Here is a 27739-nt window from a genome sequence, read left to right on the forward strand (position 1 = left end):
CGGGGCTTCTCGGGCATTGTGTTGTCTGAAGTCTGGGCTCGGCAGTCTTTCTCCGATCCCTTCGCTTTGGGGAGAGAGGGAACCAGCGTGGAATTGGACTGCCTGAGCCAAAGGAGTCCACGGGATCTTGAGACTTGATTTTTGAGCAGTACCAATCCTTTCCACTCTTTCCTTTTCCTTTCTGTCCTTCTTCCATTTCCCTTTCCTTTCTCTTTTCCTTTCCTTTCTTCTATCCCATTTCCTTTCCTTTTTCCTTTCTCTTTTCCATTTCCTTTCCTTTCTTTTCCTTTCCTTTTTCCTTTCCCCCCTTCCTTCCCTTCCTTCCTTCCTGGGGGCCTGAGGGAGAGGGTGGGGACCCTTTTCCTCCTTGGCCCCTCCCCAACATCTGCTCTAATGGCAATTATGGCTAAAAAGATTTCAGGTGCTCAGGCAGGAAAATGTGCTGCTCAAACACTATACTTTTTCACACACGCTGAAAAAAAAAATAGAGGGAACATTGGGCCATGGAGGGTGAAAACGAGGTGCAAGGGTGGGAGGGGCAGGCACGGACCTCCCACGCTCTATTTTGGCTAGCAAGGTGCTGCAGGAAGCATCCACTCCGCCGCCCCCCCTCGCCGGCCCATGGAGAACTACAATGCTGATCTAGCCCTCGAAGAAATCCAGTTTGACACCCCTGCTTTAAATATCTCTGGAGATGAAAATGCTGGTTTCTGTATATATATATATCTAAACGTGTGTGTGTGTGTGTATTCCAGCCTAACTCTGGAACGCCTTGAACAATTTCAATCAAACTTGGTACACAGATGATTTACTCTCTGGAAACAAATACTGTGGGGGTAAGACACTCCTAACACCCCCCGAGGTGTGTGTTCTGTTAAGATACAGCCTGTTGTGCCTTAAAATGCCTTCTACTGTACTGCTGTAAAATGGCTTCTACTGTACAGCGCAGTGGAGTTGCCAAGGTAACGCCTTCACAGTAGTCCACAAGGGGACTCCCTCTGGTAGGGGGAAAATCCAGCATTAGAAATTACGTTTGGTCCAGACATTTCCCCGCTATAAATAAGTACCTGGACAACACGGGGTTAACAGCTACTATAAAATAAAATAAAAATGCAACAACGCTTAAACATTGCAGGAGGGTGGGGGGTGAAGTGGTGGGTTGCAGGCAGTATGCCCCAGTACGGGCGTTCTGGAGCCTGCCCGGAGCATCGGATACCATTCCGATATGGTGCTCCGGAGGGCCCACCTGAGCTCCTTATCTGTCTTTTAAGTCTTTGACGCTTCCGCACACACTGCGTACAGCACATGTGTGATGCTCCGCTGAGCAGCTGGAGCATCGCAGAGGCTCACAGAAGCGGTAAGATGCATGCGCTCGCTGTGCGCATCCATGTGGACAAAACCGGGCACCGGTACGGTTGGAACAGGATCCGGAACCCACCCCTGGGTCTGTGTGTGTATGTGTGTGGAATCAAGAACGGCAATAAAGAGTCACAATGACAGAGATCGAGGGATGGATGGACCCCAAAGACATAAAGGAGGAATTTTATTGTGTTGTGTTTTTTTTTAAAGAGAAGGACCATGATTATAGAATACAAGTGCTCAAACCAAAATAATAAAAAAAATATATCTAGCACAGTCTCTGCAAGGGAATGCTTATTAAAAACAAAAATGCACACAAAATTAGTTGCCTGCGATTCGGCTCACGTTGACAAGGGAAAGTGCAATTGGAAATCAAAATATTCATAAGAGCTTATAAACCAAAGAAATGCCCCATGTGCTTCTCCCTCTGGAATGGATATTAATACTGTTTAAGGGACGAGAGAGCAGAAATAACGAGAATTCCTAGACTGTCCCAATATCCATGAAAATCCCATGACATGAATTCTGTGGGCCTATCGACCCAAAACTGAAGAGCGTCTAGTCTATGGCTCTGGAAGCACATGTGGCTCTTTCATCCCTCTGCTGTGGCTCTGTCACCAGTCGGCGCCACAATTTTGAAAGGAGCCTGGTTGGGGGGGGGGAAGCACGGTGCACCAGGAGGAGACACTATGGCAAGGGGTGAGTTTCCCCATCAGCTCCACAATTGATAGGGCTTTCGGTTAGCACAGGTAGAGGAAAAAGGACGCCGCACTAGGAGACTCTATGGTGTGGGAACCGGACTTCCGGTCAACAGAGGAAACCACACTAGGAGGAGACTCTATGGTGTGGGAACCGTCATTTTAGTGTCATTTTACGGGAATCACATTCTCTTCAATCAATTCTATGATTTTAAGCCATGGCAAATAAGAACGAGAAGTCCTCCCGCATCTTTTTCCAATCCTGAAAGGCGTTAATGGCATAATTGGAATCTTTAAATCTTTGATTATAGTGCACACATTATAACACAAACGTACCTATCAACTTAGGAGAAAAAAGACAGTTGTCATCTGGATTGTGAAGCGAAAACCTGCTAACAAACGGAGCATCTAGTTTATGACAATGGACCATAGTGTTGCCTGAATTTCTAGGGCTACCTTACTTGTTTTAAATAAAAAAAAAAAATTATCCCCCCCCCCCCAACTATTGGGTAATACAGATAACCCCAGCTGAGAATCTAAGATTTGACACTCTAATGCTGTGATGGCACACCATCACCAGCTGATCTTCTAGTTTCCAACGTGCCAGCCAGCTGGTCTTCGCGGGCACCAGAGCGCCGGAAAACAGCCCCCAAACCAAGCCATTTTTGTGCCATTTTCCGGGTTTGAAAACAGCCCCACCAAAATGGCTTGAAAACGACCTAAAAAACAGCCTGAAAAATGGCCCAAAAACACCACAAAAGCAGGCTATTTTGGGGGCCAAAAAACAGGCATGTGCATGCCAGTCGGTGCCTGCACATGCGTTCCGGTTTGGGCACTAGGTGCTGAAAATATTCGCCATCACTGCTCTAATGTTTTCAAGCTTCTAGAAACGTGGAAGAAAGCTATACAGTAACTGGCCAGCAATCATACAAAACTGGTGAAAAAGTATTAGCTTGGCGTTTTTCCCCCCCTCATCCCCTTTTAAAGCATTAAAGTAGATATTGAATAAATTCTCTCCCTCCCTCAGTCTCTCTCTCTCTCTGTTTTTGGAATTCTTAAGGCAAAGCAGAACAAAACAACTTTTAGGGGAGGGGGGAGGATATTGGTCTCTTCCCCCCCTAATACAAACACACAAGAGATGCGAACAAAATGGTCCTTTATAGCCACCAGTTTAGAATCAAATGCCCGTTGGCCCAGTTCAACAAAGTAAAAAAGAAACCCAGCCAGAATAATTTTGGTCTTGTGAAAAATTCAAGTGGCAAAGGGAACGTGGGACGGGTTGATGCCATGAAAGACAGGCCCATAGAGAGAGAGAGAGAGAAGAGAGAGAGAGTTGCTAACAGGGCTGAAATGGGACCTGTTCGAACCAGAAATGGTTGTAAAGAGGGCATGGGAAGGTAATACCTTGGAAAAGGAAAAATGACTTATATATTTGTGTGTGTGTGTGTGTTTAAGGTCAAGAGTAGGAGGCGGCCAAGAAGGAGCTGCAATGTTGGTTGGGTTGAGAATGGAGCAGGGAAATATTAGAATGGGGGGGGGGGGAGGAGATAAAGAGGTGAACAACAACAAAAAAATCCTTGCACAGGCATTCCTGTCTCGAGTAGACAGAACCAGTATTTTAAAAAATTGAACTTCCGCTCGGTGCACAGACCAAAATAGGTAGATAATCTTATTACTGGAAAGCGGAAAGAGGAAAAAACTAAGAAACAAACACAACTAGACTGGATGGGAGACTTAATTAGCATGGGAGCACATTGGAAACTGTGCCAAAAACACACAGCTGTGCCCCCCCCCATTCAGAATATCAAATTATTGCACTGCCAATAATCACATCTGCAGGCAAATAAGCAAAGGGATCGTTACGTTTGGTCACCTTGCCAAATTTGACTCTTCTCAAATTGCAACCAAAAACTGCAGGTTCCTGCTCCGCTGGGAACCTGGGAGAGGGGTTTGGCTAGATTTTGAGTGAATGAACCCCTGCCCACAAAACGGGCAGCATTCCTATTCTCCAGCAGAGACCCCCTGAGGGAATGGGATGGGGGCAGCTGCATGAATTAAGTCCTCTAACTGGGGGGGGGGGCCAAAAGAGTTGGGCCCAGGTCTCCCTCTCCTCCCAAACATCGAGGACTGTGCTTTATCAAGGCTGCATCAGCTCTTTTCCGCGGCTCAATTTCTGCTTTCCCTTGAAAGGAGATTTATGCAAAGGTTAAACACACACACACACACAGAGCAACCCGAAGCTACAAAGACAGGAGCCTGCCGGAATCGCCCAGGACAAGAGCCAGTGGGATGAGGCTTGTTAAGAAGGCCAGACCGGTCTCAGCCAGCTCAAGGCTTCGTGTGAGCCAGCCAGGCAGCCAGGATGGAAAAGCTCTTGAACACAGCTGCTGCAGACATCCCTCCCCTTCCCGATCCATTCCGGTCCTACCTGGGTATCCCTCGGAACTATTAAAAGTGTCCTCCCCTGCCTGCCGCTCCCCCACTCCAGTTGGAAATTACAATCCTTCTGCAAAAACCAGATTTGTTGGGAGAGGGGAGGGGAGTGCCGTGCAGGGAGGGTCACGCCAGGGCAAGGAAAACATCTACCGCCTGCAGAGAACAAAGTTGTCGGTTGTCAACAATGTACCCCACCCCACCCCGCCCCCTCCACCCTCTTCCAGGTCATGTCTGGCTGAGACGACAGGAGAAGTTATTTGGGGACACCCTGCACAAGGATTGGGAGAGAATGTCAGAAACAGCCAGAAACAATGGGAAAAGGGTGGGGGAGGGAATTGTCAGATAGCAGGAAGGAAGCACAGAGGACAGGATGAGTGGGGGGAAAAGGGGGGGGGGGTGGAAATCAGACAAGCTGGAAAACAGCATGCAAAGCGGGGCTGTTAGCGGTCGAAGAGAACATCACCAAGTTTGGTCCCGCGAGACAATATATCCCCTCCACCCCAAAAAAACAGTATTGGTTCCTTCTGCACGTTCAGAATCACTTGGCAATGAAATGTCTCTGTGTTAGATTTTTTTTTAAAAAGGGGGGTGTGGGGGCTGAGTTTGAAGCTCAGCACCCAAAGGAGGGGAACGTGCTTGAAATCTGGCTAAACAGCTCCCCGTACTAGCGACAGCAGCTCCGATGCTTTAACGCCCGACCACTCTGGGTCTCCCCCCCCCCTCCTTCGCAAAGTTTTGGACGGGATCCCAAGGGAGGATTCAGGGCTCAATCTGAATCTCCCCGAAGCGGGAAAGATGTCCGTGGCGCCGGTGATGGTGGTGGTAGGGTTGATCTCAGAAAGACGTCAAGACGGAGAGAGGCATACAAAGCAGAACGTCAAAAGCCCAGTCAGAAAATTATTGTTGTTGTCCAATTTCAACCTTACCGAAGGCGGATGACTTAATTAAACCGAGAAGCAAGTAGCTAAGTTCGAAGTGAAGATCACGGTGTTCCAATTGGCTCAAAAAGAGGGAAGTCTGCAAGATTTGCAAAAAACTTCAGCAAGGTAAAGAGGAAAAAATGACATTCTTTCCCTCTTTCTCTCTCGAATAAAGTAGAGATGTAATATTTTCGGGTGCCCGCAGGGTTGGGCAATGAAGCATTGGAATGGTTTGATCCGAACCCATGGAGAGAAGTGCATGGCTGCTAGAACAAGAAGAGGACAGCCAGTTCTCAAGATTTCCTACATATTACGCTTTTTCCCTTCCCTCCTGGCCCGAAGGATGTACAGTTTACGGCTTAGACGGCGACGGGCTTGACGGGCTCGTTTTGTTGACCTAAAGTGCACACGGTGGGCCCAGGAATCCCAAGGAGGAGGAGGAAGGGGTATCTCAGGAGATGGGAGGAGGCAGGAGACGAGGTTAGATAGTGTGGTAATGCTGGCGCAGCCTGGCCTGGAGGAACTCATGGGTCAAGTTGTGTCGAGTAATAATGCCCACAATCTGGAAGAAAGAGGAGGAGGAGAGAGAGAGAGAGAGAAAAGTGAATTTGTCAAGTGTGAAAGCAAAAAACAAAACATAACGGCAGAAGGGCCAAGAGGACTCGGCTTTCCTGAATCGGGGAGACGTCTTTCCAGCATGCAGGAAGTTACTCAGCTCCCTTCTGGTTTCACTCCACCCCACCCTGAACGGTGAACAGTGCTCCCTCTGCAGATTTGGAGAATATTCCTTTCCCATGAACCTTTCCGAAATCAGTGGGCGGGTAATCTGTCTGTATGTGGATCACGAGGAGATGGGAGTCCTCCTCCATAGAAATCGGTGCAAGAAACCCACGTTCCAAACAGGAAAACCCCACCCAAATACTTTTCTCCTTTCCCCCCTCCCCAAAAAAGTTATTTTGAAATGTCAAAGCATGATCCTCCCTCAAACTAAAGCAGAGCTAGAAGGGAAGCGAATTCTGCTGTCCAGCAATGTTCCTTCCATCTTAGCATGCATGTTCCCCCACACATGCATGCTACTCATTCCCGACTCTAGGGGCCGGTGCTCATCTCCGTTCTAAAGCCGAAGAGCCAGCGCTGTCCGAAGATGTCTCCGTGGTCATGTGGCTGGCATGACTCAATGCCAAAGGCGCACAGAGCACGGTTACCTTCCCACCAAAGGTGGTCCCTATTTTTCTACTTGCATTTTTTCATGCGCTTTCAAACTGCCATGCTGGCAGAAGCTGGGAGAAGTAACGGGAGCTCACTCCGTTATGCGGCGCTAGGGATTTGACCTTTCTGATCGACAAGCTCAGCGCCTTAGCCACTGAGCCACCCTTTGAGCCACTGCATCAAAACATGATCGTCCCTCAAACTGAAGCAGAGATGGAAGGGAAGAAGGGAAGCGAATTTTGCTGCCCGACAATGTTTCTCTTGGAATTAACCTAATACTAGTTTATGCCTCTGAGTAAAAATTCTAAAGCAGGGGCGGCAACTTGAAGGCTTGTGGGCTTCAACTTGGCCTGGGGAATTCTGGGAGTTGAAATCCATGACCCTTAAAGTTGCCAAGGTTGGACTCCCCCTGCTCTAAAGCTGCCTTTGCAGCAAGTGGTTTCAGGAACAGACACACAAGTTACAAGCCAATGACATTTGTTTCTAGGGCCATCTGAGAGCTTCAGCCCCATCTGTGGGCCTGCAGCGACATCTAGTGGTGAAACCTCAAACTTTCACCTTGGCTCAACTTTAAAGGTAAAAGGTTTCCCTCGCACATATGTGCTAGTTGTTCCCGACTCTATGGGTGGTGGTGGTGGTCATCTCTGTTTCCAAGCCAAAGAGCCAATGCTGTCCGAAGACATCTCCGTGGTCATGTGGCTGGCATGACTAAACGTCAAAGGCGCACGGAACGCTGTTACCTTCCCACCAAAGGTGGTCCCTATTTTTCTACTTGCATTTTTACATGCTTTCAAATTGCTAAGTTGGCAGAAGCTGGGACAAGTCACAGGAACTCACTCAGTTATGCAGCGCTAGGGATTTGAACCACCAAACTGCCAATCTTTCTGATCAACAAGCTCAGCGTCTTAGCCCCTGAGCCACCGTGTCCCAATGGCTCAACTTTAAGCAACTGCAAATTACAAATTGGATCAGAAAAGAGGAAAGTTTCTTCCAAAGACACCGCAGACAGACTCACCTCCCCGACGGCGTTCACCACCGGCAAGTGCCTCAGCCCCATCGTCCGGAAGAGGTTGAAGACTTGGGAGATGTGAGCATTAGGCGAGATGGTGAAGGGAGAAGGGTTCATGTAAGGTGTGACGTCCTGTTGGGGAGAAAGCAAGCTCGACTTTCAGTTCAAATTTGTATTCGTTTATCAAAATATAAAATGTGGAAGGCAAAGAGAAATGAAAATGCTTTTCTTTTTCTTTTCTTTTTCCCCCTCCTGTTGTGGTTGCTCCACAGGCCACTCTGTTGCCAGCAGCCTGTGGAGCTGGCAGCAGAGTCAGACAGTGAGGAGGTTGGGGAGGAAGATGGGCCAGTGCTGGGGTCTTGGGAAGGCTCGGACGAGGGCTTTGCATTGGAGGCAGAGAGGGCGCCAGGGCCATCTGGGAATTATGTGCTGCCTCTGGAGCCTCCAGAGTCGGACATCAGTAAGGCAGAAGAACAGGGGGAGCCTGTTCCCAGTGCGTGTATGCGCAGAGCTGCCAGAAGGCAAGAACAGTTAAGACAGAAGGGGTGACTCAGGAGTAAGTCTTGGAGGTGACTGGCCCCTCCCATAGGACATAAAGGAGGCACATGAGCCTTTGCAGGAAGCTACTTGGTTCATGCTGGTGAGTTTACCTTCTGAAGCTCCATTTTGACTCTTTGCTTCATGTGGTCTCACCAAGCTAATTGCCAATGAAGTCTTTGGCAGCGTTTCAAGGAAGATAAAGGTGGGTGCTTATCAGCCTTATCCCGAAAGACTTTGGCAGCCTACTGTAGGACTCTTTACAACTGTTTGGGACTCATTACGGGCTGTGAATGAACATAATTCACAGCCTTTGAAATAAAAGGAGGGTTTTGGGGACTAAGCGTGAGCTTTTTACTGTTATCAGGAAGCCGAAGTCAGAACACTCTCCTATTTTCCCTTTATTTTTCAAAAGCATATGGCTTTCAGAGAGGAATTTATTTAGGCGAACAAAATACCCCAAAGCAGTGGTGGATTCCTCTCCCTGTCGCTACCAGTATGGTGCTCACGGGGCCGTGCATCCTTTCGTGCACACGCACTGCGCACGCATGCACAATCCACTGCCCCTGTGACACCCAGTTGCTTGTTGGAGCTTGTACAGGCACTGTGCGCTGTGCACGTGTGCGCAATTGGCTGGTTGCTTTAAAAACCGGTATAGAACCCAGGCGGGTGGGCCAAACGAGCCACCATGTCAGCTGCTCCCGGCTACTACCGGTATGCCCGTACTGGCCGGAACCCACCACTGCCCCAAAGTTTGCATTATAAGTCTCTAACCATTTGTCCTCTGTGTATCCAGGTCTGGACAAACTCCAAAAACAAACACAAAGGTATGGAAAACATAAAAATCCCAAGACATGCAGAAGTGTCCTTTCTGGGAAACACGGTAGAAACCGCACAACTGCAAGGAGAAGGCCTTACCACGATCATGCGTGGATTCAGGAGTGTGAGATCTAAGTCATGGATGTCCGGATAGCGTGGGTAATCTTCTGACATATCTGCATACGACAGACGAGGCTGGTTGGCACTCTAAGAAGGGGCGAAACAAGAAGAAATAAAGACATCCCTTTTCTAACGCGCTAAAACACATTCTAACAGAGTCTCTGGTTTGTGGGGGGGGGGGGGGAACCCAATTGGGACATTAATGCAAGAACCTCTCCTATCCCAGAAAAATCTGCTGGATTATCATCTATGCAGACAGCCCGGTCACTCCTTAGTCGGAACTCACTGATTGATTCTCTGCATAGCAGATTCCTCGGACAAGTAAAGTGACCAGCTGTGAGCGCAGGATCAGGCCGTGGAAAGTCAGAGGCCGGAAGCGTTCCTCCATCGTCCACTCCTCGCTGGGGGACTGGTCTGGATACAGGTTGGGATACGGAGTGTATCTAGAAGGAACCATACAACTTCATTTCGGATGGATGGATGATGCAATGGAAGGACTAAAGGAAGGGGAGATTGGATGGATGGATGGATGGAAGGAAGGAGGGAAGGAAGATAGATATATGATGGAAAGGGAAGTGGGATGGATGGATGTAATTGTTGGATGGATGGATGATGCAATGGAAGGACTAAAGGAAGGGGAGATAGGATGGATGGATGGATGGAAGGAAGGAAGATAGGTAGAGATATGATGTAAGGGAAAGTGGGATAGATGGATGGATGTAATTGTTGGATGGATGGATGATGCAATGGAAGGACTAAAGGAAGGGGAGATAGGATGGATGGATGCATGGATGGATGGATGGAGAGAAGGAAGGAAGATAGGTAGAGATAAGATGTAAGGGAAAGTGGGATAGATGGATGGATGTAATTGTTGGATGGATGGATGATGCAATGGAAGGACTAAAGGAAGGGGAGATAGGATGGATGGATGCATGGATGGATGGATGGAGGGAAGGAAGGAAGATAGGTAGAGATAAGATGTAAGGGAAAGTGGGATAGATGGATGGATGTAATTGTTGGATGGATGGATGATGCAATGGAAGGACTAAAGGAAGGGGAGATAGGATGGATGGATGGATGGAAGGAAGGAAGATAGGTAGAGATATGATGTAAGGGAAAGTGGGATAGATGGATGGATGTAATTGTTGGATGGATGGATGATGCAATGGAAGGACTAAAGGAAGGGGAGATAGGATGGATGGATGGATGGAAGGAAGGAAGATAGGTAGAGATATGATGTAAGGGAAAGTGGGATAGATGGATGGATGTAATTGTTGGATGGATGGATGATGCAATGGAAGGACTGAAGGAAGGGGAGATAGGATGGATGGATGTAATGGATGGATGGATGATGTAATGGGAGGAAAGAAAGGAAGGAAAGAAGGAAGGAAGAAAGGTAGAGATATGATAGAAGGGTAATTGGGATGGATGGATGTAATTGGTGAATGGATGCATGATGTAATGGAAGGATTGAAGGAAAGATAGGATGGATGCAATGGAAGGAAGGGGAGATGGGATGGATGGATGGATAGAAGGAACGAAGAAAGGAAGTGACATGATGGAATGGGAGGTGGGATGAATGGATGTGATCGAAGGAAGGAAGGAAAGGAGATGGATTGGTTGCATTTATCAGTTTCTGAGACATGTCCACATTTTTCTTCCTTACACAGTCCAGGAAGAGCTTTAAGGCAACTCAAGCAATGAGCATCCATGAAAGACCTATCAAAAACCAGCTGGCCTTTAAGTGCCAAACTCTTTGATATCTAAGAAGGAATCTACTAATCCTGCTGGCTGGATCCGGTGGCCTCTCCACACAGGCAGCCATGGGTTTGCGCACCTCACGACACAGAGCGTCCCCCTTCCCCATGCTCACTTCCGCTCCAACATCTGCTGCAGCATGTCCTCCGTCTCCGGCGGCTCCTCGGCCGCGTTGTGATCATCGCACACATTTCTCAACTCGCTGGAGGGATACGACTTCATGGACTGGCTACGTTTACGCTGCTCGGCCGCCCGAGTGAGAATGCTGGATTTCTGGAACAGGGAAAGCGGGGACTCCGTTTACCCAAGGATCATTTCGGGAGAACCTCCAAGCCCTCAGAATCAAGAACAAGATTCACCTGTTTATCCTAAACACACTGGGTTTAGAATATTTTAATTCCTGGTAAATCTAAAACAGATTTAAAAAATGACTCCATATTGACTGAACCGGATTGGCACAACCATCTCAACAAAAAAGGGTTTGCTACTAGATTTTTCTAGAGAATTTTTTTTTTCAATTTCTCAGTTGAGCCTGTAGATCTGATATTCCCTCCGAACAGAATACTTAATTTTGGAATCTCGATTTGAGCCAGCCATTGCTGAAATCCTGTTTTGCTTTCATTCAAATGATTGTTGTGGCCCGCCAGCGGCCAGTGGAGCTGGCAGCAGATTCGGAGAGTGAGGAGGTTGGGGGGGGGAAGATGGGCCAGTCCTGGAGTCTAGGGAAGACTCTGATGAGGGCTCTGTGTCGGAGGCAGAGAGGGGGCCACAGATGTATGCTAGTTATCAGCTGCCTTCCGAGTCGGACATCAGTGAGGCAGACAAACAGCTGGACTCTGTTCCCAGTGTGCGCATGCGCAGAATTGCCAGACGAAGGGAACAGCTAAGGAACAAGGTCGACTTGGGAGTAAGGCTGCAGGTGGACAATGAATAGCCCCTCCCAGAGGAAATAGAAGAGGAGCGAAAGGGGAGTGGAGTTTGTAGGAGACCATTAGTTCGCTTCATTGGTTCGTGACTCTCCGAGACTCCTGGCCAAGTTTTGCAGATATTGGCCTGGCAGCTCTCCAAACCAGGTAAGGTCTGTGACTGTAAATCCTCCCTTGACCTTGCCGGTTGTGAATGAGCAGAATTGACAGTAAATTAATAAAAGGGGTTTTCGCCGGGACCAGGAGTTTGCTTCATGCTCGTGGGAAGCCTCAGCCAGAACACTCATGTTTTAACAGGCAACATTCATGCAGGACTGACCGACCAAATTCTTCAGAACGGGGAAATCCAGTTGTCCCTTTATCAGGCTTGGAGAGTGGCCAGGCCGATATCTTTCAGATGCCGCAATACTTGCAAGAATGCACGAATGAACTCATTGTCTCCTGCAAACTCCACTCCCCTTTCGCTCCTCTTTTATTTCCGCTGGGAGGGGCCATTCACCTTCCACCTGTGGCCTTACTCCCAAGTCGACCCCTGCTCTTTAGCTGTTCCCTTCTTCTAGCAACTCTGTGCATGCGCACACTGGGAACAGGCTCCAGCTGTTTTTCTGCCTCACTGATCTTTGACTCTGAAGGCAGCTGATAACTGCCAAGACGGCCCTGGCCCCCTCTCTGCCTCCGACACAGAGCCCTCATCAGAACCTTCCCCAGACTCCAGGACTGGCGATGTTCCTCCCCAACCTTGTTACTGTTCAAATTTGCTGGCTGCTGGCGGGCCACAACACCATCCAAGAAGGGACAGGAAAGGAGAAAGGGAAAGAGGAAACACAAAGAAAAATAAGAAAAGACGGGAAGAAAGCAAGGAAGGAAAAAGAAGGAAAGAGGGGAAGGAAGGAGAATGAAGAAGGAAGGAAAAAGAAGGGAAGGAAGGAAATTATAATGAAAGGGAGGGAGGATCTGAGGGAAGTTCTATCTTAGCACTTGGCCACTTCAGGTGTCCCCCAACACAAGTGACATTATTGAGCTGGCCACCCCCAGCCCACAAAGTCAAACACAACCCTGATGCAGCCCTCAATGAAATCAAGTTTGACACGGCTGCCCTAATTAGACTCCTAAACTCACAAAGTCAGTGCATACTAAAACACACAACGTATCAAACTGAAAATACTGGTGTGAGTGAAATCTGAGCAAGGGAGTCGATGATCATTACTTGCCGTGGATTCTCCTCCAGAGGAACAAGGAAGTCACCGATCGAAAACTCACCTTGAATTTAATATTGTTGCTGATAAGCTGGTCCCACTTCATAAATTCCTTCTCGTAGGCCCGGTTCTCGGTCACCACCGGAAAGGCATGATGGACCGTGGTGCGGAGAATGCTGACCAGGGACTGGATGCGGGTGTGGGGGTAGACGTACATCAGGTTGGGCTCCATGATGTCGCTCGCTCTGAGCCTTAGGGCGACAGAAAGATTGGGATGAAATCAAAAGCTTTGGAAACAGCCAGACAAGATGAGTCCCAGCTGGCAGATGTTCCCAGCCTTAAGATCGGCCGACATTACTTGTCCATCTCTGCTTTGACTTCCCACTCCAGCAGGGGGACGCCCCGCAAGGCTACATAGATGTCGTAAATCCCTTTGTTGAAGAGGTCACCCGTCCACTTGGCCACCTGCAAACAGAAGGGGGACAGGCAAGAGTTGATCCTTTCCAACGGCCTTCTGAACTCTCTTGGCTCATCTGGACTGAAGAAGTGATTTGGAGGAGTAACGAAACGCCTCCGCTTTAATCAACTTTGATCCAGTTGCCCTAATTTAACCTTTTAAGATACTTTTGGCCTGGATGACTGAGTCTTCATTTAGGGAGTGGGTGTGGCGGCCTAAGGATGGGAGCCCTCGCCTCACAATCAGGGGGCTGTGAATTCGAAGCTAGGTAGAGGCAGATATTTCTCTCTCTGGTAACAATGAGAATATATCTGCCGAATAAAACTCTGTATTGGCAACCGGAAGGCATCTGGCCATTAAATCACTCCACTAGCGCCATTCAGTTCCCCAGACTCCAGCCCGCAAGGGATTATGGGGTTGTTAAATGAAGATGATGATGACTGAATCTTCATTTACATTTTTTTCATTCTGGGGAGAAACCACCCCTGTAGTCTGTATGGCAAAAGTGGGTTCATTCCAACGAGCCTCTGAACTTTCTGCCTACCCAAATTCTCATATATATATATATATTTGTATTGTGCATATATGTGTGTGTGTGTGTGTGTGTGTGTGTGTGTTTTTAATTTGTGCTGATAAATAAATAAAGGGAGACTAGTATAGATCTATTTCAAGCTATTTAGCTCTCATCAGCTAGCCATACCCTTACTGGGATTTGAACCTAGGCTATATTACATACTAGGCAGAAATCTTAGCCATTAGGCCACAGGCTCTTATCCTCTTATCAGCACAAATTAAAAAAACAAACACAAATATAACAAAGGCAACAGTAAAAATATTGGGTTTCTGTCGTGATGGACTCTTGTGACGAGCCGATTGACAGATGATGGAAGCAGTTAGCTTCCTCCCATAATTGGGGCTTACCAGGGGTTGTAAAAAATCTAATATATATATATATATATATATAGATATATATATATATAGATAGATAGATGTGTGTGTGTGTGTGTGTGTGTGTGTGTGTGTATGATGTATGTATGTATTTAGTGTCACAACCCCTGGTATGCCCAAATATGGGAGGAAGCCTACTGTTTCCTTTCTCTGTCTATCAGCTTGTCATAAGAGACCATCCAGATAGAAACCCAGTATTTTTACTGTTGCCTTTGTTACATTTGTGTATACATATATATATGTTCGTAGTTTTTCACGGGTGTAGGTATGCTGGTGTTGTATTCGAGTCTTTTCCCATGTATGATTGAGACATGAGACCTCGCTGTAACGTTGCCAGGACAATCTCAATCTTACACAGGAAAAGACCCGAATACAATAAGACCAGCATATATATAGGCCCAGTATATGTATATGTATATATATGGATAGAATAACAAGAATTAGAAAGGACCTTGGAGGTCTTCTAGTCCAACCACTTCTCAAACAGGTGACCCTATACCATTTCAGACAAGGGGTTGTCCAGTCTCTTCTTAAAGACTTCCAGTGTTGGGGCATCCACAGCTTCTGGAGGCAAGCTGTTCCACTGATTAATTGTTCTAACTGTCAGGAAATTTCTCCTCGGTGCTAAGTTGCTTCTCTCCTTCATCAGTTTCTACCCGTTGCTTCATATTTGAATGATGCAGACCCCAGACTCACCATCAGGGTGATCATGATGGGCAACCCGTACGTGATCTCGTTGGTGGACTCGATCAGGATAACGGTGAGGCTGATGGTCATGCGGACTACCCCGCCCAGGAAGGCAGCCGCTCCGATCAACGCAAAGGTGCCAGAGTAGACGTGATCCAGGCCAATGTAGCTGGGAGGAAGGAAGGAAGGAAGGAAGGAAAGAAGAGGGTTACGAGGTGGTCTTCGGAGCCAAGGGGGAGTGAGGGCTAAGTCTCTGCCCGGGGGAAAGCAAAACCCACGAAAGCCAAAGAGGGCACCTTTCCAGCAGGTTGGCCACCAGGCGTCCGTAAGAGGCCCCGCAGAGCAGCGATGGGACAAAAAGACCGCTCGGCACAGAAATCCCATAAGTCCAGCAGGAGAGCAAGAAGTAGAGGAGGAAAAAGAGAGAGAGGGTGACAGGGCTGAAGGTACCTGGAAAACAGGAAGGGAAACAGGAAAGGGGGTTGAACAGCAGCTGAAGACCAAAAGCCAAGCCCAGCCAGCACCTCTTTGGCTTGGAGCGACCGTCTCATCCCACTGGGATTGGACTGTACCTCCAGGAGGCCTGCCAGGGTTCCTGCCAGCCCGATTATTCCCTCTGGCCGGGTCCAGGAGGAGGACTTTTCTCAGCTGTGGCTCCTGCCCTCTGAAACACCTCCCTCCCCCTGCCTGATATGAGGTCGGCCCAAACCATACTGGCCTGAAGACTTGACTGTGCCTGTCGGTTTGCGGGGACCCGCGCAATGGAGGGGGGTTGATTGATTAATAACAGATCCCACCTCCGCCCCGCGCTCTCCCCAAGTGCCTTTGATTTTAATGTCTGATTTTAACTTTATGTCACTGTGAGCCACCCAGAGTTACCCTGTGGCCGGGGTGTCAAACTCATGGCCTGTGGGCCGGATGTGTCACACGCTGGCCCATGCCTGGTTTAGCGAAAGGGGAAAAAGTCGTGATATGTCGCGCGATGCTGCCATGATGATGTGAATTTGATACTCCGGCCCTAGGGTAAGATGGGCAGCCAATAAATTGTATGTTTGTATGGTGTTTTCCTGAAAATAAGACCAGGTCTTATTTTCCTTTTGGCCCCAAAATAAGCACCATGTCTTATTTTGGGGGGGATATCTTGCCCGCTTACCTAAAGACTACTGCAGCCAGGCTTCCCACGCCACGATACCTGTTGCGTTGCTGCCCGACTTCTGCGGCCACTTGCAGATGGACATCGTGTGGCTCATCGTGCTGGTGCAGCTGCTGGCAGGACACTGTGTGGTGTGTTGTGTTCTTGCGCGCACAAGTGACTTCACCGGTGCAATGAGCCTTGCGTTCTGCCACGAGCAGCTTCACTGGCGCAATGAGCCTCATGGCATCCGGGGTGTGGGAGGCCTGGCTGCGGCGGTCTTAACAATAAGCGGGCGCGGGGTGCGTGGGGCAGCTCCACCCCCCCCCACTCCGCTTGACTTTTACGCCTGTGCCTCGCCTTACCTTGTACAACCAAATGGTGGGCGGGGCTTAACCAGGACTTATTTCAGGGGTAGGGCTTATATTAGGCACAGGTGTGAAAATCGGGCTAGGGCTTGTTTTGGAGGTAGGTTGCATTTTCCGGGAAATACGGTATGTATGTATAAATCAATCGATCGATCGATCAGCTTGCAAGCAGTTTAGGCCAGCAAAATTAAGGTGGCACTGGTTCAAACCCAATACGAGCATAGGGGTGGGTCAGTGGTGGGTTCCTCCCGGTCCGGTCCAGCCATACCAGTAGTAGCCGGGAGCAGCTGACAGTGTACTGGTACGGTGGCTCGTTTGGCCCACCTGCCCGTCCGCGTTTTTTAAAGCAACCGGCCAATTGCGCACGCGTGCACAACATGTGGTACCTGCGCAAGCTCCAACAAGCAGCTGGGTGTCATAGGGGCAGTGGCATGTGTGCATGCGTGCGCAGCGTGTGTGCACCAAAGGTCGAGCGGCCCAGTGAGCATCGTACCGTTAGCGATGGGGAGAGGAACCCACCACTGGTGTCAGTGGAAGTTTACTTAATTCTAAGATCAATTCAGCCAACAGCTTGTCTTAATCTCCCAGCCAATAGGGTGATCCGAATGGATCTCCACGAGAAGACGGACAACAGGAAAGGTCTGTTTTCGTGCCAGAGAAAGCAAGACAGGGTAAAGTGAACTGCTAGCCAAGTCCCACGGGGGTGGGGGTGGGGGGCAGGGAAGGAGGACTTACAACCTGCACAATTTCCTGTGTTTTCACACTCCTTCCAAATGGTTTAGGTGCTCTAAGTGTGTGAACTGCCTGGAAGCTGTTGGCCACCTTGGAGAATTTATTTACCATATTTTTCGGAGTATAAGGCACACCAAGGTTTTGGAGAGGCAAATTAAAAAAAAAAAAAAAAAAAGTTTTTGCACACTCTGCAAACCTCCCAAAAACGGCCCATTTTTCGTGAAAATGGGCCCGTTTCCCCCCCCCCCAAAAGGGCATGGACAGCCTTTAGGAGGCTTATAGAGTGCTCTTGGGGGCTGGGCAAAATTGAGCAAAAAATGGCCCATTTTTCGCTCATTTCTGCCCAGTCCCCAAGAGCTCTCTGAAAGCCTCCTAAAAGCTATGCATGGCCATTTTGGTGAAGGGGGCGGGGCTTCGGCAGGCAAAAATGCTGTATTCAGTGTACAAGCTGCACCCAGATTTTCCCTCATTTTTTTGAGGGAAAAATGTGTGTCTTATACTCTGAAAAATACGGTACTCCTGAAGTTCCTTAAAAATGCATGCCCCTCAAGCCAGGAATTCCAAGGCATGAAAACCCCAGTTCCTTGAATTTCACCTTGGATTAGATTTCTCCAAATTTCTAACCAGGAGCCCCTGCCCAACCCATCGAGGAAGGCAAGCATAAAAGCAGAGAAAATAGCCCGTTCTTTTCCGCGCAGCTCCGGTATGAGCAGAGCTGGGTCAGGGACTTACCCTCCTGGTGAAACAGTTGTAAGATGGCCGACTCTTGAGGGTTGAAGAACAGGGTTGCCATGTCATTGTAAGTATTATTGTGACAGAAGAATGTCTTGATGCTTGAATTCACCTCCTCCGATGAAGAATCCTTGGCAGAAACAAGTACCGCGTTTAACTCAGTTTCCAAAATCCTGTCCAGCATCCCTAAAAATTTACCCTCCCAAGGTCCCTGGATGGCTGCACCCTTTCGAGATGGAACCTTCTCTCGGGAATGTTCTAAGGTTTCTATCTCTTGGTTTCAAAATTCAATATTTTTCCCGCTAAGTGGAAATACAGGCAACCCTCGATTCATTTAGGGACCAAAGTTACAACAGCACTGAAAAAGAGTGACGTATGACCATTTTTCACACTTAATAATCATTGCAGCATCTATTCGTGGCCAGAATTCCAACCTTTTGACAAGCAAAATCAGCAGGGAAGCCTGATTCACTTAACAACTGTGATGCTAACTTAACGACTGCAGGGAGTCACTTAACAACCATTAAAGGGACTGACCCTGAAGAGCATCCGGAAGCTGCAGCTGGTACAAAAGCAGTCCGCCTGGTTTTGTGCATACCCTGGTGTGTACATGTATCACCTCTGATGTGGGAATTGCATTGGCTGCTGATTTGCTTCTGGGTTCAATTCCAGATGCTGGTTGTCCCTGTTGTGGGACGTCAGCAGAGCTGGCAGCAGACTCAGACAGTGAGGTGGTTGGGAAGGAACATGGGCCAGTCCTGGAGTCTGGGGAAGACTCTGATGAGGGCTCTGTGTCGGAGGCAGAGAGGGGGCCAGGGCTGTCTGACAGATATCCGCTGCCTTCAGAGTCAGACATCAGTGAGGCGGAAGAACAGCTGAAGCCTGTTCCCAGTGTGCGCAGGTGCAGAGTTGCCAGATGAAGGGAACAGCTAAGGAACAGGGGTCGACTTGGGAGGAAGGCCACAGGTGGACGGTGAATGGCCCCTCCCAGAGGAAATAAAAGAGGAGCGAAAGGGGAGTGGAGTTTGCAGGAGACAATTTGTTCATTCCTGCATTCTTGCCAAGTATTGCGGCGTCTGAAAGATATCGTCCTGGCCACTCTCCAAGCCCGATAAAGGTCGGCAATTGTGAACTATCTTGAAAGACTGTGGATGGGGACTTTCCTGGAGAGGAATTCAATATCAATTAAATAAAAGGGGTTTATCAGGACGAGCACTTGACTTTGTGCTGCTATGGAAGCCTAGGTCATATCAGTCCCCTTTAAAACCCTTCATGGCTCGGGACCAAGTTATCTGAGGGAGTCTCTTCTCGGTCACATCTACCTGGCCCACCAGAGCGGGGAGGCAAGAAATGTTGCGGATCCTGTCCACTAAGGAGATACATCTGGCAGGACCCAGAAGAAGGGCCTTCTCCATGGTGGCTCCCTCTCACTGGAACATCATCCTTCCGGAAATTAGACTGGTCCTCACTCTCAGACTCTTTCAGAAGGCCCTGAAGATGCGATTCTGCCAGAAGGCCTTCATCAGAAGAGATGAAGCCCTTTAAATGGCTGGTATGAATGTGTGTTGTCACCGGGGAGGGGGTTAATTATTTTACTAAGTTATTAATTATTCTTCTTTTTATTTTAATGTACTCTCATACATTAAAACATGCACATCAACAATGGCTGGTGACCTCTTTCTATCGGTCCACCATAGAAAGTGCCCTCACATATTGCATTACAGGATGGTATATTGGTTTAATAGCTGCGGACAGGAAGGCCCTACAGAGAGAGATCAATTCGGCACAAGAAACCATTGGTTGCCCTCTGACACCACTGGAGGACATCGTCAGATCTCGCTGCTTTAGCAGAGTAAGGAAGATACTCGGAGATGATTCACAGCCTGGTCAGTGTCTCTTTGCACTTCTACCATCAGGCATAAGACATCAAAGCATAGCCAGATGAACAAACAGGTTTAAAGATAGTTTCTATCCTTGGGCTGTGAGACTTTTAAAGACAACCACAATCACTCCATGCACACGCTAGTTTTTTTTCCTTTTTCTTTCTTTTTTCGTTTCCGCTATAAGTTTGCACCAGTGAGGCTAAAACCAATTTCGTTGTATTTATTTTGTACTATGACAATAAAGACTCTGCTATTTCTTTTATATGGTTTTGATATCTCTGTGAGCCACCTGGAATCACCATGTGCAAGCAGGCAGCAAGATACATTTTCTAAAATCAATGCATAAGTACATTCTTGATAAAACCGTTATCAAGAAAGGTTGCAAAATTCACTTAACAAATGCTCACTTAGCAACAGACATGTTGGGCTCAATTGTGGTTGTAAGGCAAGGACTTCCTCTATCTATCCTCTAAAACAGAGATCTCCAGCCTTCGCAACGTTAAGATTTATAGACTTCAACTCCCAGATTCCCCAGCCAGTCAGCATGGTATCCAACCTGCAGCATGGCTGGCTGAGGAATTCTGGGAGTTGAAGTCCCTAAGTCCTAAAGTTGCCACGGTTGGGGACGCTTGCTCTAAAAGGGAGCTCCCTCCCTCCGAGACCCCCCCCTCAAGGTCCCTTCTCTGAAGGTGAAGGACACCTTGTGATGGGGCTCTACAACCGTTTTCTGGGGCAACCTTCAAAAGGGTTTCAAAAGGATTAAAAAAAAACCGAGGTGACACTGATATGCGCATCCATCTTTGAGGTGCGTAAGCATGAAATACTCTCCGCCCACCTGCAGGCTGAAAGAGGAGCTGTTGTCTCCGTGGTCAGCTGAAGAGAGTGGACGGCATTCCCCAAGAACCATCGAAGCGACAAATATCACAAGCGTGGTTGTCAGGCATACTAAAAGGCTCTCCAGGACTCTGCAAAGCAACGTAAAACACATGAGAAACACGTGTGATTTGGAACGCCACGCCGACATCCCGAGAAGTCACAGAGGCTGAGATACCTGTCAGAATATTCATGAACTGGCAGAGACATGGTAACAAGGTCAGCCAACGAACAGGCGTGGTAACAAGTCAGCCCAATGGGAACTATTTGGTGACTGAGAGCCGTGCCAGACGGCTAGGAGCCTGGGTGTGGCTTACCTATTGTAGCTCTGAGTCTGTGCAAGAGAACTAATCTAGTCTGCTCTCTGAATTGAAGCTGGAAATCTCAATCTCTCCTCTCTTCCACATTAGAGACTCCACTACTGGTATTGTATATTTACTTATGTGTTATTATGTATATAAAGAAGTGAATGAATCCTGCTGAATCAGTTATCTCTGCGTGTGCTTTCCGGAGGTGATTTTTCTGCAACAAGCTCTGAAAAATACCCACCGCCCCTCCGTCCAGCTGAGCTAGGGGACCCCAAAACCCTTGATTTGAGGTGCAGGTAGTCCACAAGGGAGCCCAAAACCTCTGTTGTTAAGTGAGACATATGTTAAGGGAATATTGCCCCGTTTTATGACCTTTCTTGCCAAAGCTGTTAGGCGAAGAGAATCTGGCTTCCTCGTGGACTTGGCTTGCCAAAAGGTCGTAAAAGAAGATCACAGCGATGGCCGTAAAAATGGAACCAGTTGCCGAGCATCTGAATTTTGATCGCATGATCAGGGGAAGGCTACAAAGGTTGCAACGGGTGAAAAATAGTCCCAACTCACTTTTTTCAGTGCTGTTGTAACTTTGAGTGGTCACTAAATGAACTGTTGTAAGTGGAGGACTAACTATAGTGAACATGAAGATGCACTGGTGAGTTTTCTCTCCATGGCGCCCAAGGCAACATGGGAATAGTGTCCCTCACCCTTGCCCATAGCTACCCCTGTATACAGAAAATGAAGTACAGGTATCCTCGACTTACAACCCTTCTGTTTAATGACCAAACTTACAACAGAGCTGAACAACGTGGCTTATGGCCATTTTTCACACTTACAAACCACCCACATGGGATCAAAATTCAGACGCTTGGAAACCGACTCATATTTCTGACCGTTGCCATGTCCTGGGGTCATGCGACCTCCTTTTGCGACCTTCTTGATAAGCAAACTCCATGAGGAAGCCAGATTCACTTAATGACGTGTTATTGACCTAAGGAGCACACAGATTCATTTAACGACTGTGGCAAGGAGGGTGGCAAAATGGGGCAAAACTCACTTAACAACGGCCTTTGCTTAACAACAGAAATAGGGGGGGCTCAATTGTGGTTGTAAAATGAGGACTACTTGTATAGCCCCTTCCTCTTCACCCCAATACACTCTGGTACCCCAACAACAGCCATTGTCACAAAAGTCCCTGCCTTCTCTTGGTTTATACAGCGTAAAGCAGAATAATGAAGTTGGAAGGGACTCTGAAGGTCTTCTGGTCCAACCCTCTGCTTAGGCAGGAAACCCTACACCATTTCAGACAAATGGTTGTCCGATCTCTTCTTTAAAACTTCCAAGTGTTGGAGCATTCACAACTTCTGGAGGCAAAGGGCCAGGCTTCAAAGTGTCTTGAAAGACCAAACACGGCAGAAAGATCAATCAAGCAGAATAGAGTCGGAAGGGACCTTCGAGGTCTTCTAGTCCAACACCTGCTCAGGCAGGAAACCCTCTACCATTTCAGACAAGTGACTGTCCAGTTCCTTCTTAAAAATCTCCACTGTTGGAACCTCCACATCTTCTGGAGGCAAATTGTTAAACTGAATAATTGTTCTAACTGTCAGGAAATTTCTCCTTAATTCTAGGTTGCTTCCCTCCTTGTTTAGTTTCCATCCATTGTTCTACCCTCAGGTGATTTGGAGAGTAGCTTCTCCTCCTCTTCTTGGGGCAGCCCCTCAAATATTGGGACACTGCTATCATGTCTCCCCTAGCTCTTATTTTCTTTAAACTAGACATAGCAATAGCCCATAGACTTATATACCGCTTCACAGTGCTTTTACAGCCCTCTCTAAGCGGTGTAGAGTCAGCCTCATTGCCCCCAACAATCTGGGTCCTCATTTTACCCACCTCGGAAGGACGGAAGGCTGAGTCAACCTTTGGTAAGAATCAAACTGCTGGCAGTGGACAGAGTTAGCCTGCAATAACACTTGCACTTGTAGACCCCTTCATAGTGGTTTTACAGCCCTCTCTAAGCGGTTGACAGAGTCAGCCTCTTGCCGCTAACAATCTGGCTCCCCATTTTACCCACCTCGGAAAGATGGAAGGCTGACTCAACCTTGAGGCTGGTGAGATTCGAACTGCCAAACTACAGTCAGCCGGAGTTGCCTGCAGTCCTGCACTCTAACCACTGCGCCACAGAGGATTATCCCCAATTCTAGCAACCGTTACAAGCCAATAACCTCCAAGCCACTGAAAAGGTCCCGGTACCTGACCAGCTTGGGCTTGGGGTGCACGTTCCTCATGCGGTATTTTGCCAGCCTCTTGTTGATGCAGTTGAAGGTGGCCCCTAAGAGGCCCCCGCCGACCCCCATCAGGATGAAGAAGCCCAAGTCCACGATGGTCCACAGGTGGCATTTTTTGTTAGACTCTGGACACTGGAGACGGGGGGGGGGGGGGAACGGGACGGAGAGACAAGACAAAGGTAAGTGGTGCGAATTCCTTGCATGTTTCATGGCCGCAATCCAGCTCTCTCTAACGTAGCCCTGGAGACCTGCTGTTGTGGCCTATCGGCCACCGGCCCCTCCAGCAGATGAATCAAAGGAGGAGGAAGAGGAGGTGTGGGACTCAGGGTCAGCATCAAAGCTCTGAGGGGGAAGAGGGAATGGGAGCTGTCAGAGAGAGACAGAGGCCATCCGTCAGCCCTCAGATGGAGAGTCAACAGCCTCCAGGTCAGGAGGTGGCTGATGAGGAAGAGGAGGAACAGCTGGGTCCAGTGCCTGACATGCAGATGCACAGAAGGCAGAGGAGAGGAGAACAGTGGAAATCTATGGGTCGGTTCTTGGGACAGAAGAGCCACCGCTGCTAGCGAAGCCCCACCCTAGCTCTGGGGATAAAAGGCAGAGGAGAGGAGAGCAGTGGAAATCTATGGGCCGGTCCTTGGGACGTGAGAGCCTCTGCTGCTAGCGAAGCCCCACCCTAGCTCTGGGGATAAAAGGCAGAGGAGAGGAGAGGAGTGGAAATCTATGGGCGGTTCTTGGGACAGAAGAGCCACCGCTGCTAGCAAAGCCCCCGCCCCCCCCAGCTCTGGGGATAAAAGGCAGGAGGCGGAGATGAATAGGTGTGGCAGGCAACTAGTCATCTCCCTGTTAGCCTGCGGTGAGAGAGAAACTGTTTGCTGGGGCTGCCGGTGCTCCTAATAAAGGAACCTTTGAGTTCAGTTCAGAGGAACTTTGTCATGTTTGGGGAGCTGGGTGAGAACACCTGCATCAAGGAAGGCTCTGAGGCCATTTTTAGTTGGGGTTTCTTGTCTCAAAGGCCACCTCCTATCTGGAAACCACAGGGGAAGAAAAGGAGACTGAATTATTAAGATAAAGGTTCTTCTCGCACCTATGTGCTAATCGTTCCCGACTCTAAGGGGCAGTGCTCATCTCCGCTTCAAAACCAGCGCTGTCCGAAGACGTCTCCGTGGTCATGTGGCCGGTGTGATTCAATGCCGAAGGCGCACGGAACACTGTTGCCTTCCCACCAAAGGTGGTCCCTATTTTTTCACTTGCATTTTTTACGTGCTTTCGAACTGCTAGGTTGGCAGAAGCTCGGACAAGTCATGGGAGCTCACTGCGCTACGCTGAACTGCCGACTTTTCTGATCAACAAGCTCAGTGTCTTAGTCACCGAGTCCCCGTCTGAATTGTTATTAGCTGAGGACATTTTCCTACATGGGTTTTTAGAAGAAAAAAATAGTTTTCTGTTGTGGCCCAGCAGGAGCCGTTGGAGCTGCCGATGGACTCCGATAGCGAGGGACCCTATGAGTCAGCTCTGGAAGATGTGGAGGACCCTGGGCAGGGTTCGGACTCTGAGCAGGGACCAGAGAGGCTGGTTGGCCACCAGGAGGCGCCTGAGGCATGGAGCAATGGGGAAGATCAAAGGGAGTTTGTCCCTGACGGAGAAACGGAGGCAGCAATTACGGAGACAGACTCATAAGAGATAATCAAGCCCAGGTGGTTGTGGTTTGGCTCCTCCCAAGAGAGTATATAAGAAGAGACTTTGGGAGGAGACCTTTTGCAGGACACAACCGTTCATACCAAGCTGGAGAAGCTCTTGTGTGTATTGTATCTCTTATCTGTGGGAGTCTGGGTTGCTGCCAACATCTTGCCTGTGAGTAATTACTGTGAATAAAGCGTGGCTAACAGTAAGCCTGTGTCGGCGTTAATCACCGGACGGAGGGGAGTCAGAATAGTTTTCTAACCAAGGAAAAGAGATTCAGAGACAAGTAAGGCCTACCTTGAACTCTCCGAAATTCAGCAACCCCGGCAACTGGAAAGACCCCCAGCTTCCAAACTGAATGCCGGAGCGGAAGAAGTTGAGGGTGAAGGTGGCGGACATGGAGCAGAACAGCTGGAAGGAAAAGACACACACATTCACGTCATTTCTGGAAAATGTGTGGCCATTTTCTAGGTCCCAAAAGCGAGCTTCAACTTACGATGTTCGTTCAGTGACTGTTTGAAGTTACAACAGTACTGATGGGGGGAACAACAACTGACGACCGTTTTTCACACATATAACCGTTGCAGCCTCTATTCATGGCTACGTGATCAAAATTCGGGACACTTGGCAACTGACTCATATTTATGACGGTTGCAGTTTCCCAGGGCGATCCCCTCCTTTTGCGACCTTCTACGAAGCAAAGTGCATGGAGGAAGCCAGATGTCACTTATCCATGCTGTTACTAACTGAACAACTGCCAAGATCCATGGAACGACGGAGACAAGCCATGTCATAAAATGGGACAAACTTCACAGAACAACTTGTCTCGCTTAGCCACAAAGATTTCATGTGGTCGTAGGTGGAAGATTGCTTTTCTATGCCGTGTTCGGAGCAAAACGTTCTGCTAAGTGCCCTCTGTTCTGACTGAGGTTTCCCGAGAGCATGAAGCAAACTTCTTGTCCTGACAAAAACCCCTTTTATTAATTTCCTGTGAATTCTGCTCATTCACATCCAGCAAAGTCTTTCAAGGGAGGATTTACAGTCACAGACCTTCTCTGGCTTGGAGAGATGCCAGGCCAATAGCTGCAAAACTTGGCAAGGAGTCTCAGAGAGTCACAAACCAATTCAGCGAACTAATGGTCTCCTGCAAACTCCCCTCCCCTTTTGCTCCTCTTCTATTTCCTCTGGGAGGGGTCATTCACCGTCAACTGCAGCCTTACTCCCAAGTCAACCTCTGTTCTTTAGCTGTTCCCTTCGTCTGGCAACTCTGTTGCATGCACACACCGGGAACAGGCTCCAGCTGTTCGTCTGCCTCACTGATGTCTGACTCTGAAGGCAGCTGATAACTGGCATTTGGCTCTGAGTCCTTCTCTGCCTCCAACACAGAGCCCTCATCAGAGCCTTCCCCAGACTCCAGGACCGGCCCATGTTCCTCCCCAACCTCCTCACTGTCCGAAACTGCTGCCAGTTGTGGTGGCGGGACACAACACCTTCCAGGAACACGAGACGGCTGAGAGTTTGGTCTCACCACTTTCCACGTGAGGCCCTGGTTCCAAAAGGAGGAGCCTTCTTCCAGGCTGAAAAGCGTCCCTCCGATGGGCGCCCCGAAGGCTGCAGCCACCCCAGCGGCCGCACCAGCAGAAACAAAATCTCTTTTGTCCCTAAGAAGAGAGGGGGGAAAAAAAACAGAAGGCGCCTGAGGAAGAAAGAACGAATAGGAGAGCAGCATTGTATTTTCCACACCCCACTGGGAAGGGCAACGGGCGTGTTTTAAGACCCTGACGGCTAACCCTTTTCTCCTCGCATGCTGAAATTGGGCGTGTGCTCGCAACAGTATGCACCCACACCCATTAAACAATGTGCCCCACCCGCTGTGCATGCATGTGTGACCCCTCTGCGCTCCCCTTGCCCATGTGCACTACCCCTCCATGCTCCCCATACATGTGTGTCCCCCTCCCCCTTCCCCCTTTTGGACCTAGCAGGCCTTCCTAAAGCCTCCTAAAACAAAACAAAAAAAATGAGATGCCGGAAATCAGGTGGCTGGTGGGAGTGCATGCGCATGCAGTGTAGCTGAGCTGAGTGAGGGCTCGCGTGCCCGCAGAGAGGGCTCCACATCCCCCCTGTGGCATACGTGCCATAGGTTCTCCATCGGGGTTTTAAGAAGTACATTAAGTGGCTCACAAAAGATAGAACAGGGTAAGACCTTGGAGGTCTTCTAGTCCAACTCCTTGCTCAAGCAGGAGACCGTATACCATTCTGAAGAAATAATTGGCCAATCAATTACTCGAAAAAGACCCAAGGGGGACGTTCTAGTGATACACAGATGGTTAAAACTGCTGCCAGTTGTGGTGGCGGGACACAACACCTTCCAGGAACTATCTTCTCAGAATTTCTTACTGTCCATGCTGGCTGGAAGCTAAACCATTTTCTGCTTAGTCATGGTTTGTCAGGAAAGCTCCAGGCAATTAGATTCTCAGAGTAGCAAATATGGCTTTCGATTCAGATCTGGATAGCTTTAAAACAGATTTTGGAAAGGAGTTCACTCATAGTTCATAGCCACAACCTGTTAGGGACCCTCAAAAATAACAAGGGAGTAAAAAAAAAATGCAGGTGGTTTTATTCACTGTGGAGTAGCTGGAAACTTTTTAAAGAGCTGAGCAGATTTCACAATTA

At 48.6% G+C, this 27739-nt stretch overlaps 1 protein-coding gene across 1 annotated transcript in view; it reads right to left on the reverse strand.

Moving 5' to 3' along the window:
* Window positions 1-1511: 1511 nt before the first annotated feature.
* The window catches only part of CLCN6 (chloride voltage-gated channel 6), a 37573-nt gene continuing 11345 nt past the window's right edge, over window positions 1512-27739 (reverse strand). Inside the window, exons 10-23 of the mRNA XM_032231794.1 lie at window positions 26595-26727; window positions 25364-25477; window positions 23352-23518; window positions 20762-20891; window positions 18044-18173; window positions 15376-15529; window positions 15089-15248; window positions 13346-13452; window positions 13052-13238; window positions 10981-11138; window positions 9394-9550; window positions 9087-9194; window positions 7638-7763; window positions 1512-5975 (exon numbers count right to left, since the gene is read on the reverse strand). Coding sequence (XP_032087685.1) covers window positions 5895-5975; window positions 7638-7763; window positions 9087-9194; window positions 9394-9550; window positions 10981-11138; window positions 13052-13238; window positions 13346-13452; window positions 15089-15248; window positions 15376-15529; window positions 18044-18173; window positions 20762-20891; window positions 23352-23518; window positions 25364-25477; window positions 26595-26727 — 1912 coding nt within the window. The 3' untranslated portion in view covers window positions 1512-5894. The remainder of the gene's footprint in view (window positions 5976-7637; window positions 7764-9086; window positions 9195-9393; window positions 9551-10980; window positions 11139-13051; window positions 13239-13345; window positions 13453-15088; window positions 15249-15375; window positions 15530-18043; window positions 18174-20761; window positions 20892-23351; window positions 23519-25363; window positions 25478-26594; window positions 26728-27739) is intronic.

Source organism: Thamnophis elegans, chromosome 15 (assembly GCF_009769535.1).
Source record: "Thamnophis elegans isolate rThaEle1 chromosome 15, rThaEle1.pri, whole genome shotgun sequence".
Taxonomy (NCBI): domain Eukaryota; kingdom Metazoa; phylum Chordata; class Lepidosauria; order Squamata; family Colubridae; genus Thamnophis; species Thamnophis elegans.